Source organism: Larus michahellis, chromosome Z, assembly GCF_964199755.1.
Source record: "Larus michahellis chromosome Z, bLarMic1.1, whole genome shotgun sequence".
Taxonomy (NCBI): domain Eukaryota; kingdom Metazoa; phylum Chordata; class Aves; order Charadriiformes; family Laridae; genus Larus; species Larus michahellis.
The window spans coordinates 60,241,669-60,262,527 of NC_133930.1; the positions used below are offsets into that span (position 1 = coordinate 60,241,669).

Genomic DNA, 20,859 nt, shown 5'->3' on the forward strand with positions numbered 1-20,859 from the left:
TGTGTCTGCTGGTGATATCATCCTGGGAGCTGGATACAGTTTTGTATATATTGTATACTTTTTAAAAAAATTTATTATTATTTCTTATTTCCTTATTTGTAATATTTTCATTAAAGTAGTTTAGTTCTTTCTCTAAACTCGTAAATCTTCTTATCTCTTCCTCTCCTCTCTTTGGGGGGGGCATCTGTCGTTCTGATTGGCCAATCCGGCCAAAACCACGACACTTATTTTAACAGAGGCTCCAGCTTCCATTCTCCAAACAGAGCTTCAGATTACCTTATCATCCTTCCTCTGCAAAACAGAGAGAAACGCAGTCTTGATTTTGAAATAAAAGAACACAAAACAACAAAGAAAGTTTAGATGAGAAGTTTAGTCTCAACTGTAACAGCTAATTACTGTCACTCCCTTGTAAGACCCCTGGAATCCTACAGATTTAGCAATCAGAGGCTCCAGTAAAGTTTTGGAGACTTTATTTGCGCTAGCCCTGCAGGGCAATATGCTTAGGTTTAGAAGCTTACTTCTGGCACATAAATGAATGAAAACTTATACTCAACTACTTTTAGTTGGGCAGACTCATTTGCACTAGGATATGTTTCTAAAAATAACCATCCTACTTAGAAGATTCAACTTTCAAAAAGTTTTAAATCATCTTTATTTTGGACAATACTTGAGATTCTTCTTAAACCTCAAATCTGTGGTAATTAATACAACATCAAGGACATGAGTTTGTGTATTTAGCTGTCCAAGCACTCTATAAACAGTAGTTCACAGAGCATGTACAAATCACAGAAGACTGTCAACTGCTGTTTGAAATGTTTTGTCACTGTTAGCATTCTCATGTTATCACCCAGTGAGACGCACACACAGTATTAGCTGCTAAATGTTTTTTAATGTGAGATACAAGCTGATACTAAAAAAAAATAAAATCCCAAAACAAAACCCCCAAAAAGAAGCCAAAGGACACTGCACAAGAACAGACAGGTCTTCCCTTGCAAGAATCTTTATAGAAGTTACACATCACATGGTGCATGGGACAAAGGCCACACTGAGGAGCATCTCACAGAAACACAGAACCTTTTACGCTGGAAGGGACCACTTGAGATCATCTAGTCCGACACTCCTGCACAAGGAAGGTCAGCCAGAATAGATTATTCAGGATCATGTCAGGTTTTAAACATCTCCAAGAATGGTGATTCCACAACTCCTCAGGCAACCTGTTCCAATGTTTGATCACTTTCATAGTTAAAAAAAATAACTCTTGTGTTCAGATGGAACTTCATGTGTTTCAGTTCATGCCCGCTGCCTCTTGTTCAGACAGTTGGACATTAATAAGAACAGTCTGGCTTCCCCCTCTTCAAGGCTCAGATCCCCCTGAGCCTTCTCTTCTCCTGTCTGAAGAAGCTTCCCCAGCTCTCTCAGTGTGAAAGATACTCCAGCCCCTTTATCACCTTTGTAGCCCTGCACCACACCCCCTACAGTAAATCCGTCTCACTCTTGTTCTGGAGAGCCCAGACCTGAACCCAGCACTCCAGGTGTGTTCTCACCAGGGCTGAGTAGCGTGGAAGGATCACCTCCATAAACCCGCTAGCACTGCTTTGCCTAACGCAGCCCAGGATGCTATTGGCCTTTTTTGCAGACAGGGCTTACTGCTACCTTGTGGTCAGCTTGCCCACCGTGAAACCAAGGACGTTCTCTGAAGAGCTGCTTTCCAGCTGGGTGGCCCCCTGCATTTTACTGGTGCATGGGGTTATTTGTCCCTGGCTGCAGGTCTTTGCACTTCATGAAGTTCCCATTCGCCCATTTCTCCATCTTGTCAAGGTCCCTCTGGGTGGCAGCAAAACCATCTCTTCTATCAGCCACTCCTCCAGAGCACAACCTATCCCATCATTCAGGTCATTAACAAAGAGGTTGAATTGGATTGGCCCCAGTATTGATCTATGGGGTACAGCACTAGTAACTGGACTTTGTGCTTTGACCCTCTGGGCCCATTCATTTGGTCAGTTTTTAATTCACCCTCTCTGTCCAAATACCTAACACACACTTGTTCACCTTTACTCAGTAAAGGTAAACCTTTAAAAGATGTTTACCTTTACTCAGTAAAACCTTTAACACAATATCTACTGCCCTCCGCTATCTATCACACTGTACATAGCAATGTAACATTGCTATGACACAAGGTAAAGTTACTCAGTTCTAAATATTTGGTCTCTCTTCTAATCATTGTGCTGCTCCTCCTAAACTAACAAGGGTAATCTTTAACAAGTCACAGGCTAGATTATAAATTGCAACAGCCTTTAGCATTAACCGTAATTTTACACCATGGCAATACTTCCTTCCTTCTCCACCCAAATACCCACTCCAATGCAACTAAGTGCTGATAACTTCCTCAGAAGAAGAAGCTCCTGTTGCTCTGCCCCACAAGTTTTGTAATCCGTGCAATCATGTTATGCAGCAGAAACTGTAAGCTATGATCTCACAGCCTAAGACAGAACAAGAGAAGCAAGTTTACCAGTTTAGCTACCATAGCGCATGTCTTTACTATGATTAAGTGATTTGATATAACACACTCCGTGTTAGAGCTGGAAACTGAATTCAGAGTTTTGGGCCATATTCCCAAACTTTATGGAAGATCAGCATTTAGTTCTTCAAGGGCAGTTACCAATCTTGCTCCAAGATCATTTATCAGGAAATGATGTTATCAGGAGACATTCAGATAAATAATGCAAGCATTAATTCAGCTGTTGTATTCCGCCCCTTTCCTTCTCTGACTGAAAAGCCATGAAGTCTTCTGGCTTTCAGGAGGTATAGTCTATTTTGCTTCATTTCCTGAATAGTTCTTTCGAAATAGTTATAGAAGATCCTCTTCTTGAGTTGTATACTTAACCTCTACCTAGTTTAACAGCTGCTGCATTTAAAGAATTAGATGAGACATGACCCATACGCCATAATCCTTTGCCATAGCACTTGTTTAAAACAATCTTGGTAGAGTCAAGGTGTAGAGTCCATGTAACCAGATGAAAAGGGCACACATGGCTACATAAGAGTGACATGCATAGACAGTGCAACAGAAAGGAAGTTTACATTAATTCAAGCAAGTGCAGAGGATATCCTGCTCATTAAAAATTTCGTCACTATTGAACAATATTTCAGTAGCAGGCAAATATAGTTTAATATCTGGTAAGAGTGGCTAATTTGTGTTGTGCTATATAAACACAGCTTTAATAGCACACAGTGTCTAAGTCAAAAGCTATATTTTTCTACTTTTGAAGATTGCACACATATTCTTCGCAAGCTTTCAGCACTGTGTTTCTTGCAGTTGAGAAGCCTAGTACTCAGTCACTTCAAAATGACACAGTATACACAGAATTAGTAAGAAAATAGGTTTTATTTTCCAGTTTCATAGAAAAATGTTAACAATGCTTAAAGCAAGCAGCTGGACAGCCACTTTCTATATGAATTCCAGATAGAAACTCAGGCACTTAATTTAACAAATATTTTGTTGTTACGAACCCAGCTCCCCTGTAATAACTATTTACATTTTTCTACAAATACTAAAAAGTGAACTCATGCCATTGAGATAACATATAAAAATATTTTTAAAACATGTTCATACTTGCACATTGCCAAGTGTATCTACACTCAAAATCCCCAAATAAGGCAGTAGCCCAGATTATTTGCACATTAAAATAACTCCATTTTAAAACATCCACAGTTCCCTTTAATATACCAGGTTACTTGTTTTCTCCCACTACAGTCTTGCTTCAGCATTACTTTAAGAAGGGAAATGAGGCTCACAGTCAGCTCAGTTCAGTTCATTTTTCCTGGTTTGGTTTCTTTTTTTGATCAGAGTGTCCCAACTTGTTTCACTTATAAATTAGACATTTAAAACTAGACTGCAAATTTAAGTGTCACTTTTTGGATATACACAATGTATTACTAAAAAGTATGTTTACAAAGTTAGAGAACACTACACACATTCACAAATATTCTAAGTTGTTCAAGAACTGAATATCATCTTTTATATTTAGGTAATGGTGTACGAGAACTTTGGTACAAGAGTTGTAATAATGCTTATTCTTATTGGCTCTTTCAAAAGCCCCCAATTTGCTCATGATTTATGTGCGTATAGAAGACACCATATCTGAATCCTTTTGCGACAGGGCTGCACTTGCTGGTGGAGGCTTATACAAATATACTGCCATGACCACAAAGATGATAGTGATGATTTTGCAAGCAGCACCTAAATGCAAAGAACAGAAGAGTCCTTATTGCAGTCACCTTCAATAGTAGTTAAGAGCATTTCAGTCATTTACAAAGTTTCACATGGTGAATTACACTGATTTAAAACAGATGCTGTGAATTTCAATGTATTTTGCATGAACCACAAAGGGCAGGTAAAGGCAGCCTTACCAACTTCAGACCCCTCACTGCCTGCCAGTTCTTGCTTGCAGCAGCTATTGCCATTACTTCAGTTCTGTATTTCTTCACCCCATTCTAGCCTGCAGTGCGTCTTCCTTATTTCTTGCTTCAGTACTGCTCTTCATTGCATCAATATTCTCTCTGCCATAAACTAAAACTCCCCAAATACAAGCCTGTTAAGTATTCTCTCCTCAGCTACCTTAAGAGGTTGTTTCATTTACTCCTCACTGGTACATAATGATGTTTGTGCAATTTGGGGGCGCAAGGAGTCAGGGAAGAGGAGGGATTGTATTTGATCACAAATATGCCTGAGATACCGAAACCTGAAGTTGTGACGCCTGCTTTTTCAATTTCAAGATTAGATGTTAGCAGTTCATTTTATGCACTGTTAAGTGTCACAGTTGCTAGAAGACAGGACAACAGCAGTTACCACAGATGCAAGCTTAGCCTGCCTTTCTTCCCCCAGACATACATCTGTCACATACTTGAAGGGAACAGATTGTTAAACGGGTTGGGAAAAATTTTGACTAGTGTTCAGAGATATTTTCGAGACCTTGATATTAATTTAGGGAAAAGAACTGAAATACGACAAGAGGAAGAAAGCTCTTCAGACCTTAAGCTGCCAACAGACCAAGCCAGGTAAGAATGAAATGTGTGCCAATCTCTTAAAATTCAGTAAATGAAGTGTGGCAATGAAGAAAGACTGAAGAGTAAAAATATTTTGATTATTGTTAAAAAAAAGTCTTGTGGGTAATTTTTAAGAGCCACTTAATGTGTTCTTGCTCCTTCCATGATATTTTGCTTGTCATGATTTATGAAAAAAAATAAAGTGCTTTTTTTAAAAAAATACTGCTGCTAAAAGATAAGAGTTTAAGGTTCTATTTTAAAGTAATTCCCATCGAGCAATCAAAGTCTGTATATCTATTACTTTGTACACGTACTTAATATGAAGAAGTCACTTACTTATCCCCATCAGCAGATAAGCCATTTTTTCATTGTCATACACCCAACAGGCTCCTTTAGTATTACATTCATCAATATCCCACAGAGTGCAACTGTTGTCTATAGCAACACCAAACAAAATTGGTCCGGGAACAGTACCTAAAAATCACAGTAACATGTTAGAACATTTGAGTTACTTGGAATAGCCTTACCTGGCCTTAATGCATACAGTAAAATGCCAGGCTGGTGGGGAAGATAAAATGGGAGAGCCACACACTAAACATAACGTTTTAATCAAAATCATATTACATAGCAAGTGTGCCTCTTCCATTGCTCTCAATTAATAGGCAGGATGCATAGAGTGTCAGTTATTTATACTGCTCTCACTTTATCAAGCAAGAAGTTTGTTCAAAGACTTGAGTTTCTCATAACTTCCTCAGTTTTCATTGGAAAAGGAATCAAGGAAGCAGGAGTTCAACTGAAGGAAAACAAGTCTCTTTTCTCAGATCATATACACTAACCCGTTCCAAATGCAGAGAACTAAAATATTATGTTAATAAGTTCAACTACACATTTTTTCCCATCCCTCAGATGCAGCAAACCTTCTAGGAAAAAATCCACATGAAGTGAGTAGTGTTTAAATTATTCCTGTGTAGAATTTATTGGATTTGTGTGATATTTGTTACAACAGTGCTTCATAAAGCACAAGTGTTTTGCATCCAGGTATAGCTAATTTTATAATAAACACTCCAGGTACATCATTGCATGTCTATTTAACCTACTCAACACCTAAACTGTTCTTAAGCTAACAATCAGCTATGTCCTCACTGCAGGTTTTCTGTTCAGGACCCCTCGAGTCCACACCCTAAGTATCTTGTTGGTAGTAACGCTGTTAGTTACTGCCTTTCCACTGCCTGTACTGACTGCGGCTGAAGAAGAGCTCTCCTATTCTAAGCTCCACAGCAAAGTCAAGATTTAAGACTCTGCCATAGATATCTTCTGGATCTTCAGATATCAACTACATGAAGCTGTTTTCTATTACTTCACTTTTTCCTAACTTTCAGAATAGGCCTCCTTCTGGGGGAAGTGGCAGCAGGTGCCTTTTGCTGAAAGGATGTCAGTTACCTGTATTTTCTTCCTGGTGATAAGAACAAGAATGGCTAAAATGAGTACACGTGCACTATTTAAAGAGGAATTTGAATCCAGATGGCATCTGCCTTAAAACAAATGTATTCTATGAGCCAATGACAGGCTATTTCAAGCTCCTCTGAAAGCTTCTTAATACATTATTTTTTAAGTCTAGAAAAACATCAAATGTGTATCACTCAGAGGCAGGCATTTCAACAAGAAAGTCATACCCAGTAGTCGTAGGAACACTGACTGTACTCCAAGAGCAAATGAGCGCTGTTTATCTGGCACACACCTGCAAACAAGATTTGCAGTTTAAGACCTAGTAAACAAGTTTTAACCATTCTATTTCTCTGCTTTGTCCCTCAGGGAATATGCTTTGTCTTAATATACTGTTTTAACCTGTTAATTGCAGAGTGTTTTAGAAATCCAATGGGCAGAACAAGTAAGCAAACAACTTCAAGAGATATTTTGACAAATGATAGAGGCAACTCCAATAGCTCATCAAGGAATTTTAGATTGAGCTAGTTTAACAAAACAGCATAAGTAAAAAGCTAGCTAACCAATATCACCCTGATATACTGGTGAACATTTTTTCCACAAAACAACCAAGGATTTAAGGACAGTGCTAGGATGCAATCTTGAACTACTGTTTCTAAAGAAGCAATACACGAATAGGCTTCAGCACAAGGTGTTGTACTTCCCGTAACCTTTACATGTAGTCACCTGACAATGAATCAGTTCTGCCCTACACTATACAAATCAATATACTGATTTAATAACTAGCAGAATTTACGGCCTTACCTCCTACCCATTTCTTTCAGATATTTCTCCAGCAACAAACATTTTATCCTGACAGTGTCTTAATGATACTACCGTGAAGATCAAATATAACCTATCTTAATTTATACGATTTAGTTTCATCTCTGTTTTCTTTAATAAACTCTAGACAGTAAACTTTTAAACAATATCTAAATACTCTGGAGTTATTCCTTCATTCTGGAGTATGTATGAGGATTACCCATACAAAAATGATGAGCCGTTATCAACAGTCACTGTTAGAATCTCCTTATCCATAAAGGTAAGAAGAGGAAGGAGAATGAGTTTTGCGTAGTGTGGGTAGTTATTTCTAGCACTAGAACACTGTCACATACATGGGTTTACACTTGAAGTTGCACAAAGTAGGCCCACTGAAAAGATCTCAGAGTATACTGTAGTAACTTAGCTCACATTTAGCTATTTAGATTAGGTTTTGCACGTTTAAACAGCTCTACAGTCTTCCATAAAAACTAATTCACTATTTCAGTTGAAGCGTAGAAGGATCCAAGATTCCAAGCGTTATTGCTTAGAATTATCTAAATAAAACTATTGCAGCTCAGTTTTGAAGATAATTCAACACTTCACATTATTCTGCCCCCACAGTAATATGACAAGCTGTTAATTCCAGATTTACACCAACTCTGAACAGAAGCCTATTAGAAAGCACTGTTGCAGTGTATCATTCCCCTCCTCAACCCCATGCCTAGAAGGTTGGAAAAAGAGCATCTAATCACACCCTGCCAAAACATCTTGTGTATAGTGCATGTACGCCTATGCATCCTGAACATTTTCACTCTAGAAGTACCAGAGGTACAAGTCAGATTTCAACATAAAGTGAAATAGCTCTACTTTCAGAATAGGGACCATGTATCAAAGGAAAAAAAAAGCATATCTAGCTTTCATGCATCTGAAAGACCACCAAACCATTGGTTAACAGCCACGTACACGCCGTCACATTTTATATTAATGACTGCCACAAATACAACAGCAGTATCACACAAAAGGTAGTCTACAGTTCTTGACAGACTACAATTTTGCAAGTCAGAACTCTGACCTGAGATAAGAACCAAAGGTTGATATTATGAGACTGAATGCGGTTTTGTTCGTTTCTTGGTACAATCTGAAATTCTGGCACTACCAATATACAGGCTAGTCAAATATTTTCTTCATCCAAGCACATGGCATCTTTATTCCTTCCTGCTTTGACTAAAACAGTCATGAGCGCTCCCATAAAAGAGTGATTTTGCTAGAAGTAGGAAAGTTTTTTGGGTTTGGTTTTTTTTGGGTTTGTTTTGTTTTGTTTTTTAAAAAGATTCAAACAGTGTCTACTAACCAAATGTAATTAGAGAGAGAGTGAACACTGGTATGACTGTCCCCTGCTTCAAATATGTCTGCTTACCACACAGAGTACTACAACAGGAAATCCCTTGCACATTGGTTTAAGTTCACATTCCAAAGCAAAACGGAATTAAAGTATTTCACTGATATTAGTTCTCACAAGAATGCTACCTATTTCTCAGCCCAAAAAACGTACCTGAGAATCGCCACAGTTGTTGGAGTAACAGCCATAAATGTAAAAACAACAGTGAAAAAGAAGAAGGTCAGGAATAAAGGTAAAAATTTGCATCGTGTTGGACATTTCCCAGGGACAGCTTCAAAGATAAAGTCTTCTGAATCATTTTCTCTTTTTGGTCTCCCAATACAGGAACAGTTCTGGTACATCTACAAATAATTTACAAAACAAAATTCAGCTCTAAGAATGACACTGAGTGATGCTAATACAGCAGATGGTCATTGGGTCTGCATCACACTGACTTTACACTATGGGAAACAGTCTACTTCCTGATGATCATATGACACTAACCCTAATTTTTAAAACTGGTTCAGAAGAACTTGACTGATCCAGCACACCAGAGGAAAAGTCATTTTTGATTTTGTGATCTGAAAATACAGTAATAGTCTCCATTTTGTGTGGAGCAAGTTTTTAGGACAAGCATAAAAAACCTGAAAACTAAAGATCTGGGAGTTAGAGGCACAAACATATGCAGTACATAACATTATACAAAGACACCAACAGAGCAAGCCTTGAAGTGACAACTTCTGCATTCAAATCTTATTACAAATCAGTGAAGATAACACACCAATAACTGTGTATAATTAAGAAAGGGCAAGCCACAGCATCCAAAACAAGATTTTTCAGAGATGTTGGCAAGTCCCAGATCACCTAGCTTGACAGCCTTGGCTACAAACAGGCTGTTTTTTACACTGGGCTGTACTTGACAGGAAGAGAGGAGAGCTCTACTGACAGAAGCAATGCGGGATTGCTTTTGTAAGCAGGTGAAAAAATGGAATAGTTTTATGGTCTTCGTTTAAATCCACTCAAGTCTGTTTTCAAAGGAAAAAAAACCCACATTTATCAGTGCAGTATGAAGTTTTCACAGCAATAAGTAGTCAGACCCCTACATTTTCTTCTAGATAATACTTCCTCTCATTTACAATTGTTCTTTTCTGATATGAAAAGTCCCCCGAGGCATCCCCTGGTTCAGCTTGCCTACCTTTAGGCTCTTCCTACACTCCTCCACATTCCTGCTCAAGAGTTTGTTGTAGTAGTAGAGACAAGCACAGAAGGTCTTTCAGTTCTGGAAGGTTTGGTAATAACCAGCCACTTCCATGGCTTACCATTCCAACATCAGGGGCAACTGTCATTCCAGGTTTGGAAACTCACAGAAGCAGGTTGCCATGCATACAATAAGTGTTACATTATGCTTATAAGATCTAGATAAAAACTGCAGTTTAGTGTCAAGGCAGTTGCTGATTTCTACTTTTCTGATTGTCAACTCCATTTAAAGTACGTTCATGTTTAATGTATTTTCAGCATTAGAAAGTTTAGCAGAAATGAAGATGACAACTGACCAATAAACCCCTATAATGGAAGGAGGCTCAGAGAAGACAGGAAAGGGCAATGTGCCCATGAAGGTCACAGAACAATGCACACTGTGAGTGACCACAGCTGTTGCACAGAAAGCTATGCAGAAAAGAAACAGCTATGTCAGTTGAGTGAATCAAGTGGTGGTGTAAATGTTTCTCCCCGAGTTCATTAAGAGAGTGCGAATGTCTCCCTAAATCAGCCAGACCAGCATGGGGTGAGCGTGGCTGAGCCCAACACAGACTATAAAAAGCCAGACAACTAGCAGAAGAATTTCAAAGGGAGCAATGGGCTTGAGCGTGCTTCAAACCACGTATGCCTTCCCAACAACTGGGGAGGCCGAGCATTGTGACAGTGAGCAAGTTACAAAGACCAATAGTGGGAATCACACTAGTATTATGACTGAACTGTGTATTGCAATTGCTGTATTTTGCTAAGCATAGCTTGCATCTGTATTGTTTTCAGTTTTCATTCTAAGTCAGAAATCCTGTGTAACATCAACTGTCATCAAGTAAGTAAATTTGATATTAAACATTACACCCTCCCCAAGGGTATGTAAAAGCACCTGGTCAAAGGATATCAAACTTTGACACATACCAACATTCATCCTATTTAGACATGTGTTTCCAATCCACACCTATTTTTCTTGTAGTAATTACCACTTAGATTCAGAAATACTGTGATTTCCTGTCATACTAAGAGAAGAACGGGGCGGGGAGGGGGGGTGTGGGTTTAATATAGAATGCATTTTGCAGGGAAGCAGAACAGACCACGTCAGCAATCTTTGTAGCATGAAGTACCTTTGTCATGTTGTTGAAAAGATGTGATGAACATCCTGCGAAACAGGGAGAAAAGTACTGGACTTCATCTCTGCCACAAACTGGGTAGTACATGGAGCGCAAACATCCACAGTTAGCATTGCATGGCGCTGTTAAGTTATATAGCATGCCTGTTCTGAAAGGTAAAAATTAATTGACTTAATTTAAAAACATCGGATATCCAAGTAATGCAGTATTCATAAGATAATAAATCTCAAAATATTCAATTCTGGTGATTTATGCACTTAATTGTTTAAAAATAAACAATGCTCCTAGTTGTTAGGTAATCCCTAGGTAACTCGCATTTGTCTTATACCTAGATATTTTTGTGCTATTATTCCTTCCATAGATTACTCTTCCAATTTCCATTCACAAAACAGATTATTAAATTCTGTGTCTCAACCCAACTCTTTTCTTAGATCATCTCCTCCCTCACACACATTTATACATTTGAATTTCTTCAATTTACAGTTTAAAGAAAAAAACCAACAAGATTCAAAACAGTATTTGGTGTTGTTTATTCTAATGATCATGTTCCAAGGTTTTTTCCCTGTTTTGGATTCAAGACCGGTTGCAAAACTCTGCATGTTTCAATATTTAACACTGCTATGCAGACATCTAGATTGTTCCAGCACCAAGACGACTGCACATGCTAAATGCAGAGTGCCATGACATACAAACAAAGTTTTATCACACCCAAAAGGACCTTAAAGACTTTCTGTGACTGTTCAGGGAATAACTAATGAAGAACAGAGTTTAAATTTAACTCTTACTTATAATACTACTCTCAATTTAGGCATTTACTTCTAGTATAGGCCATAGTATGGTTGCATTTGAAGTAGTCCCACTATATTAGTAGTATGAAAAAATAATTTTTGGATGTGGGGGTACCTTCTTAAGATATAATTGGAGAGAATAAGAAAATCTTTGATTTTTTAATAGTAGTGGATTAATAAGTAAAGAAACCTCACAGGTTCAGAATTCAGTGAGATGAAACCAGGATATAGACACTGCCAGTAGTTTAAGTATTGCACTGTAAACTTAAAGTTACAGATTCATTACCTAAGAGGTTGGTTTCTTCAAGGGAATTAAAGATGTTCAAAAATACTATTAGGAGAAATAGTTTATCTAGGAATTAAGCTGATTACTTACATAGAATTCAAACTGCACATGGAATATTGGGGACATCATAACTACCTATACATTTCATTTGGTTGTAGTACAGTTAAACCCTACTGAGTTACATTAGTTCATTCTGCATACACAGAAAAGTCAAAGTTAGTTTGCTCTGGCTTAAAGCACTACAGTACATGATAAGCAAATTCACTAATCATAGGTTTGTTCATACAGTTTCTTGTTAGCCTATGAGGCATGTCAAGCCTAAAAGTATTTAATCAGTTCAGTGGCAACATTTGTCCTGTTTACATGTGCAGATAATGTCCCTCTTCCCTGACCTACAAAGTGAGACTGAACCTTTAGTTACGCATGGTCAGAAAAAATTTAAAATACAGAACAAATGCAGTTTAGTGCACATAGGTTCTATATGAGATGGAACTTCTTGATCTAACATCACTTTTCTAAAGAAGCCCAGGAGATGAGGCCATTAAATGGTCTTTAAAAGCTCTATAGGTTGGGTATTCTTTCACAGCAAAACAAGTAGTCCCAGAGATTTGTGGGAATGAAGAGAACTACAGAAATAGTCACTGCATTTCCGATACGGCAACTTTTAAAGGAAATATTGGGCAAAAGAATTAGGCTAAAGAAATTCTTTGAAGCGTTTAGTAGATGGAGTAAACCACACTAGTTCTTCTTATAGCTTCATTCAGTAATAAACAGTTACTAAAAAACAGTATACTTCGTTCATTAATATATGAACTCAAAAGTGATCCTGTACTCATGTGATTGTGGTATTAAACTTACAAAACGCTTTCCCCACACACACAACCCCCCAACCTCCAGTCTATTTTTGACTACAAAGAGAATGCTTGCCATGAAAGATTTCTTCAAAACCTCCACAAAAAAAAAAAAAACAGTTTCCAAGTCAACTCACAGAGCACTCTCATAATTTATTCTTTCTCAATCATTTATCCAATAGCATAAGGAGTCAGACTCTTGGCTATTTTTCCAGAAGCTTATAAATTTGTTAAGCTACTACTACATATTTTAGTTGCTTATTCATTCATGGAAAGCAGTTTCAGAACTGGTAGTATATTAGTGATACTGGTCACATGTCCAACATGAGAGTGAATTAGATAAAACTAAAGCTTTTTTTTCCTTTTTATAATGGATATTGAGTGGAGCGATTTATTTCAGGATTGGTTAATTCCAAACTGCTGTAGAGAAGAGGTCTTCAGCAACAATTAAACTACATAACTGCTGAAGTTACACAAAACTATTAAATACAATTTAACTGTATTTAACTTAGGACAACAAAAAAATCAATTCAGCTGTACCTTTTGGTAGCTGTTCATTATCATTGGGCATGATATAGAAATATGGATATCTTCACATACTATTGTCTACACAACCTCTTCAGTATTCAACTGCTACATACCGATTCTTTTGCTCAATACGTAACTACAGACTTTCCACAACCAAAGCCTACATCCTAGTTTTCACAGTTCTGAAGTGTCCGCAGTAATCTCACAACTAGCATTTTTCCAGACAATGAAGCAGAGCCATGTTTTAAGTGTCAAATGTTAACAGTGGCCTTTGAATGTACTGTCAATTGATACAGCAAGTTGTAAAGATGGAATCAGAATGAGTGGTAACTTGGGTTTTAAGAATTATGCCCCGCCCGCCCCCCCTTTCCCCCCCTCAGTCATCAGTGTATTAAATTTGGTTTATTCATTTTGTATGCCTTCTGGTAAAAGCAATACAAACAAATGCTTAATGTATCATGGCATTAAATTTCTACTGTTAGAGAACTGGAAGCCTCACTGCTTCAATCTATTATCTGTCTCCTTATGTATTTTACTGTTTCCATATTTACCTACATGAGAGACCTGAAAAATATCTGGTTAGTCTTTCATGCCACCCTTTGCATTTTTGGGAAAATTTCATAATATTTGTCAGTTATGTTTATGACAATGATTCCCTTAAAGGACCTAGGAAAATGAATAGCCTTCATATTTTATGGTATTTGTGCATGTAGTTGCCTCCATGAGTAAGATGTTCTATGTTCTTCTATTTGTTATACATTAATTTTAAGTCAGTCAAAAAGCATGATAAACATCCAGTGAAGAAACCGTATAAGCCTAACTGTTGATTAGATGTTTATCATTTTTTTCCTAGAAGCATTACCAACTTGCACATGCCTTGGACACTACAAAACCAATTTCACCCCCCTAACCCATCTTCTGCATTTTCATGGTGCAGTTCATGCTACTGTGTCAGTAAAATTAAAAGATCCTCTTCCCCATCCTATATAGGTTCAAAAGCTTTTTTTATGCATTGCAGCATAAGTTACACATGCTGCTTTTGAACAAGATAGTGTACCTAACCCTTTTCTAAAATGGGGGATTTGGAGAAAACAACAAAAAATTACTGGTAAGTTATTCACTCAGTTGCACAGCATGCTGTTCAAACTTATGATTTTTTCAAGTGGCAGCTAGCAGTCCCTAGCTACCAGCCCACTAGAGTTATTTTGCAAAACAGCATCTGGCTCTTTGGCAGACCATCAAACAGCTGGAGCTGCCTCTGGCTCTGTCAATTCACAACAGAGTAACCGACCACTTGAGAGCACAGTTTTGTCACAGCTAGCTGCCTTCCTCCTGCTTTTAAATACTTCTCATGCTACAGAAATGCATACAATTTAAAACTACAAGAACTGAAACATTATAATCTTATAGTTAATTCCTTAATAAGGCATGATTGGGCTTTTTATACAACATGGTGGTTATTTGATCTCATACATTCAATGTTGAAGTTTTAAAAGCAGACCTAGAAATCCATTTTCTAAAGAATGTTTATCCTTGCAGGTATTTATTTTTAATCTTGCTTCATTTTTACTTTCGCTTTTGCGACTTTTTTTTGCCCTAGAATTTTTATCATCATACTACAAGTATCTAAAAATGAGTGATAGATTGCGTTCTCATTAGGAATGAGAATTGTGTTGTTTAAGGGAAAGAAAAGTACATATTGCTTAGAGAATTCTTTCCTACACATTAGCCGAAAATGTTTTGAATTATGTTTCAGTTAACAGTGTTACTCTCTCTGTTTTATTCATCCACTCAGGTCACTGAGCTATGCTCTTTGCATTAAATTTCTACCTCTAACAGCTATTTTACAGGGAAAAAAGAAAGCCTCCTTCGTAAATGGAGGCTAGATGTCCTAGAACCTGATGCTACAATAACATCTTTGTTTTCTAGGGAAAAATTTGCAATCAGTTTAAGCTGCAGCGCACCTCATCGCTCTCTCATGAAATTGTTGCATGTGGCAGACTCCTTCCAGGAACAAACTGCAGATATTGTCAACAGCTAGTTAATAAAACAAGATACAAAAGACATGCTACTTCTGCAGAGATACAAAATTAGCTGTAGTCAATACAATTACAGAAGCTGGGATATTTTGTTATTGTTTTTGAGGACCACCAGGCTGCTCAGAACATTTTGCAAGCAATGTATCATTACATTTTCTTAGTCATCTACTACATAAAGATTCCAAGAACAAGGTTTTAGAGTTCCATAAAACATTTCAGTTTCATACATCAAGCTAAAATATGACATTTTTAAAGGTTTTGTATTCTGTGATGTAGCTTATCTATTTTAAACATTAACACCAAACCCAAGAGTGCATTAAAATATATTTACCCATTATACGTTTCAGAGACACCTGCGAAAGGTTCATTCCCACATTTAGCAAATAAAAACACTGTGTTTAACAGCAGGGCCACTGAACAAGTGCCTATCATGAACTTGATTATGCTTTTGCAATCCAGTTTGCACTTGGAAACCAAGATGCCACTTATGATTTGGCCTAGTGCTGCTGCTGGAATTAATACAAGCCCTAGAGGAAAACAAGACACCAGCAATTACACAAAAAAAGCAAGATATAATTAATGAAGCAGTTTAGAGTGTAACTTTATGCTAACAAAAAAAAAAACAATCACAACAGTTACCTGTATCTTAAGATGTAGTCCACGTGATGTCATTTTCAAACCATCCTACCAGAATCTGACCATATGAGTAATTTATTCTACCCTTACATTATCTCTAGCCTTTCCAGGAGTTCAACTAGACAGCATAATTTATAATTGCTCAAAACCCAAGCTCAACACAGCAAAACTAGATTATTTAAGAGTACTACATACTGGGCAGGAATCTCTGAACCAAGGCAGTTTAAAGAGTTAACATGGTCCTTGGTAACACGTAAGACTATCTAGCTCAACATTAGTTCAGGTACAGCTACCTTTCAACATTAGCGTAGGCATTTCCTTAAAGCTGTACATTTGATTGACACTGTCAATATTTTCCACTTCACTGCTGATTACTGTTTAACAATTGAGCATGTATTCCAACTTATTTCTGTTTAAAACTTGCAGATACTTTGTTTTGAAGCAATGATGTCTGAATAGCGATAGCACTGCCTAGTATTATCCAGGGGAGTAAGTCATTCAGAGTCTCCCCCAAACATATTTTTGTTGGAGAAAGAGCACTTCAACTAGCATATGTCTATTATATTGCAGCACTATATGGCTGAAGTAATTTAGCAAGACATATTCCAGGAATACTAAGTCTGCCATATTGCAAGCAGCTGTCAGCCTATCTGCCTTGATTTGGCTGCTGTTCTTTAGAAGTAATTGTATCAGAGTTAATGATGCAACCCTACCGACTGCAGCTCTTCCATCAGATTTCTTCTATTTGTTTCTCCAGCACTTAGCTTTTCATAGCCTTCCCCTGTTCTACCTATTACTGCTGCATATCAGATAATACAAGTAAGCAACAGTAAGGCAACAAGCAGCAGTTACACAGTAGTTTTATAATATATCCTAATTATTCATTTTGTTGTAAGCTCTCTCACTGTAATGTTATGGCGGATTTGAAGAAGGGAAAGGCCAAGTCAGCCCCTTACTTGTGGTAAGCACAGCTTTCTTTCCAGCTGCCCTTCATCTTGCTTCCTTTAGTAGGGACTAAGGCTTAATGCTCCTTCAGCTGATTTTAAATGAGTAAAATTAATTGGTTTTCACCAAGAATAAAAAACTAAATAAATTACAGTTTCAGCAGCACACAAAATTTCATTCTACTTGGAATATGACTATCAAGGCTTCTGAACCTACAGACAAAAATTAGATTTGCACCCTTGATGAATTAGGTATCAGGGTTTTCACAGGGCAGGCAAGAATAATATAAAAACACTGTTTCTGCTGTGAAAACTGCATTTCATATAAGCATATTCACAAATACCTCAAAAAACACAAGATGCCTATATAAGCTTCAACCTATAATGTTAATAAGGTGTGCAGCACAAAATAAAAATGAAAAGCCACATTACCTCCAAGAGTTGCTGAAAAACTTGATGTCTTTCCAAACTGATTTTCAATAAACTTTGGTAGAAATGTGGCAAAGCCAGTGGCAACTAAGGCTTCTGAAGAACTGGCTATTATTAGGCTCATAAGTACTGGATTCTTCAACAGTATCTATGGGGGGAAATTAGCATAACACTCAGGAAGTCATTTCATTGTAGTACCATGTAAACTAGAAGGCACATTTTAAACTAGAAGTCATAATTTAAAGCAGATACTCTCATGCAGAACTTGACTAATACGCTTTTCTTGCTTTAACAATCTTAAGCATCAACAAATATGCATTAAATTATTAGTAGCACTAGACACTTCCCTATTACAACACAATAAAGAAGCAACTACCTTTCTAAACACCTGTGTACTACCTGAAAAAGAATTTATTTTCTCAGAACATATCAGTTTCAGTAAATTCAAGATTTCTTACCAGGAGAGCCATGGGAAAGTCTTTAAAACTTTTTCCAATATTCTTGCTCTCAACAAGCACCTCACTGCCGTCATTATGAGTTTCAGAGATTTTTTCAGCCTGTATTTTTGCTGTTCCTAAAAATGAGCACATTTACTGACAATGAAAACATTGAATACCTGTGCTTTATACTTAAAGTCAGAAAAAGCATCAAAATAAGCGTTTCCTTTCCTTGGTAAAACTAGTTCAGACATTGTAAGCCTTCTTAAATATTTTATCAGTACACATCCCTATAAAGATCAATAATGTATTGCTGCAGAAAGAAGAACTCGGCTGAATGCATCAGGGTTCCCTTGGAAGGCCTTGGCTGTAAGAAGATATAATCAGGGATATCCTAAGAATTTCAGACTATCCTGAAGCCCTTTCAATATATATATAGTTATTTTTTTTTTTTAGAAGTGTCTTTACATTCTCCACAGTTCCCTACTTCATTTTTCCTTTTCCTTCATCATTTCTCTTTCCAAATAAACATAGTAAGATCTTTAGATGCTCTCCCAAGGGACTCCTAGATAATATCTGCCCGAACAGAAATTATACTAAAATTATTATTTTTAGAAGACTGCTCTGGGATATTTTGATTCATGCTTTGTTATTCCACCCAAAACAGGAAGGCAACAAAGACAACAATGCATGAGTTAAGTCAATGGAATTCCCTTATGATTCTTGGTGGGTAACACAGCAGCTTTAAATACAGGCCTGGATGATTAGCTGCAAGCCTCTTATAAACTTTTACCATCAGTTTCCATGCTGTACCTGTTTCTAGTCCTACCGTACATCCTTACATACGCAAGATCCTCCCTCTAGCCCATTCACCTTGTTTTAAAGGCTGCATATTGGAAGCAATGTATTTATCATCAGGTTTTAGCCAAACACAGTTTACTGAGAAACAGAATCAAAAAGGAATCACACAGTCCAGCAGTCTAAAATTCACAAGTGTAAACAAGTCTCTCTTCCAAAGTAGCCCATTGTTGTTAAACAATTACCTGGTAGGTGTTTCGGAAAGCACGAAAAAGGTATTATAAGAAGCCAAATTGCAAAACAGCATGCAACAAATGCTATCCACCATGCTCCAAGCCAACGTGGGTCATCTTGATCCATCTTTGTACTGGGAAAGTAATTTGGAAAAAGCAGGTTTACCATTCATTAATTTAAATCAGAAATTTCAGAAGTCAGTGAGCTGGAATTTATTTTTTTTTAATACTGATTTAAGAGAAAGACTTTGAATATTGTCATTTTCTTGTTTTTTACATGAATTAAATTTATTGTTTGCTTGTTTAAAGCACATTCATCAGCTTTATTATAACAATATTGCATTCTATACCAAATATAGCTTTCAACTCATTAGTCGAATTCATTCTGATTTAAAAGCCATGACTTGGCCCTGATTTTCCTGTAACGTTCTCAAGATACTGAAAAAGCTTTTTTTAGAAAGAATCTTCATGATCAATGAGTTATGTGAAAGCCAATACAGAAGTTCAGAATGACATTGCATTGATCCAAAGTCCCTAAAACACAGGAAATAAGTGTAAATGAAGTTGTTGGTTTGGACATCAGTACAATTTATAACATTATTTTTTGAGTAGTCGACTGTTACTCAACTGGTAGATTTTCTAGCAAGCTCTTCCTGAGGAGGTAAGTACGGGTATCCTACCCCGCATATCCCACCTCAGAGAAACTTTGCACAAGAAATCAATAGTTGCAATCTAAACATAAATGAACAAGTAATCAAAAGACAAAGCATTTTTTCTTAATCAGCTTTAAAACAGTTAATATCTCAAAAAGCTAGAACTAAGCATTTGGTCTACAGAAAAACTTTCACACACAATGGCGTGACTCACTGTGGGATGTAACTCAACTTGTTACCAAGCTAAAGAAGCTCTTGAAGATGCAGTATTTTCCAAAGAAAAGCTCTTTCTCCTCCTTACATGGAGAAAAGCTGAAGATTTTAATCTGAATTATTAGGAAAAGAAAATAGAAAGCAAAAGACTAAGTTGTATCTTGCCTTTCTGGGATCTGGATATCAATATAAATATTAAGTAGCTGCCCTCCTAAGACGTAGCCAATAGCAGGACCCAGCAGTGACATGGCATAGCCAATTCCTAGAAGAGAAGATAAATACATCAAGTTCACTGTAAATTTTTAAAGCTTTCTTTAAAAAAAAAATTCCAAAATCAACTTCAGACCAAGTGGTTTCTGTAATTCAACCTGTTCTTTCACTTTCATTACTTCCACCACAGCATGCAGAAGAAAAAATTCATAGTTGTCCCTTGACAAGAAAATTTGCAGCTCTCATTAAAAGCTGCAACTCCAGAGGTTCAGCAAAAAACACTTCACTGAAATCATCTTTATGCATTACTAGATTGCCTTTTGCACATCTTGTGCCTGCAATCACAATCCAGCTCGAGAAAAAGTTTAAGTGAGGTTGTTATGAGCATCAGTTACTAATAGTACATGCCCAGAACCTTTAAGAACCTACTTATTTTTATTTTGAGTCTTGTTGATTTTTAGATCTGCCAAGACCAGAAGCCAGGGTACCATTAAAACTTTTGGCATATTATCTGCCACACATATGCATTACAATTTATCGATATGAGCCTTAAAATACAAAGCCAGGGCTCTTAACAGCTCCTGACAGTTCTAAAAAACAAACAAAAAACCCAACAAAAAACAAAGTGCAGGTGTAACCATATCCTATTAAAGAGTACTCTTAGGTTGACCCTTTTTTTTTTTGGCCGTAGGACAAGATTTTCTCAGTGTTACTATAGTCTCCCTGGCCAGCCAGATTTCTGTTGCAATGCTGGCAGGAGCATTGTCTCCACCA

General features: G+C 37.1%; 1 protein-coding gene across 2 annotated transcripts in view; it reads right to left on the reverse strand.

Annotated features, from left to right (window-relative positions):
• Nucleotides 1-3,366: 3,366 nt before the first annotated feature.
• The window catches only part of LOC141736057 (solute carrier organic anion transporter family member 4C1-like), a 31,859-nt gene continuing 14,366 nt past the window's right edge, over nucleotides 3,367-20,859 (reverse strand). Inside the window, exons 4-13 of one of the 2 annotated variants that reach the window (XM_074569705.1) lie at nucleotides 20,041-20,137; nucleotides 19,022-19,143; nucleotides 18,000-18,115; nucleotides 17,545-17,689; nucleotides 15,864-16,059; nucleotides 11,035-11,188; nucleotides 8,843-9,030; nucleotides 6,720-6,784; nucleotides 5,383-5,520; nucleotides 3,367-4,240 (exon numbers count right to left, since the gene is read on the reverse strand). In XM_074569705.1, coding sequence (XP_074425806.1) covers nucleotides 4,116-4,240; nucleotides 5,383-5,520; nucleotides 6,720-6,784; nucleotides 8,843-9,030; nucleotides 11,035-11,188; nucleotides 15,864-16,059; nucleotides 17,545-17,689; nucleotides 18,000-18,115; nucleotides 19,022-19,143; nucleotides 20,041-20,137 — 1,346 coding nt within the window. In that variant the 3' untranslated portion in view covers nucleotides 3,367-4,115. The remainder of the gene's footprint in view (nucleotides 4,241-5,382; nucleotides 5,521-6,719; nucleotides 6,785-8,842; nucleotides 9,031-11,034; nucleotides 11,189-15,863; nucleotides 16,060-17,544; nucleotides 17,690-17,999; nucleotides 18,116-19,021; nucleotides 19,144-20,040; nucleotides 20,138-20,859) is intronic. The other variant, XR_012584892.1, reaches the window with a different exon arrangement.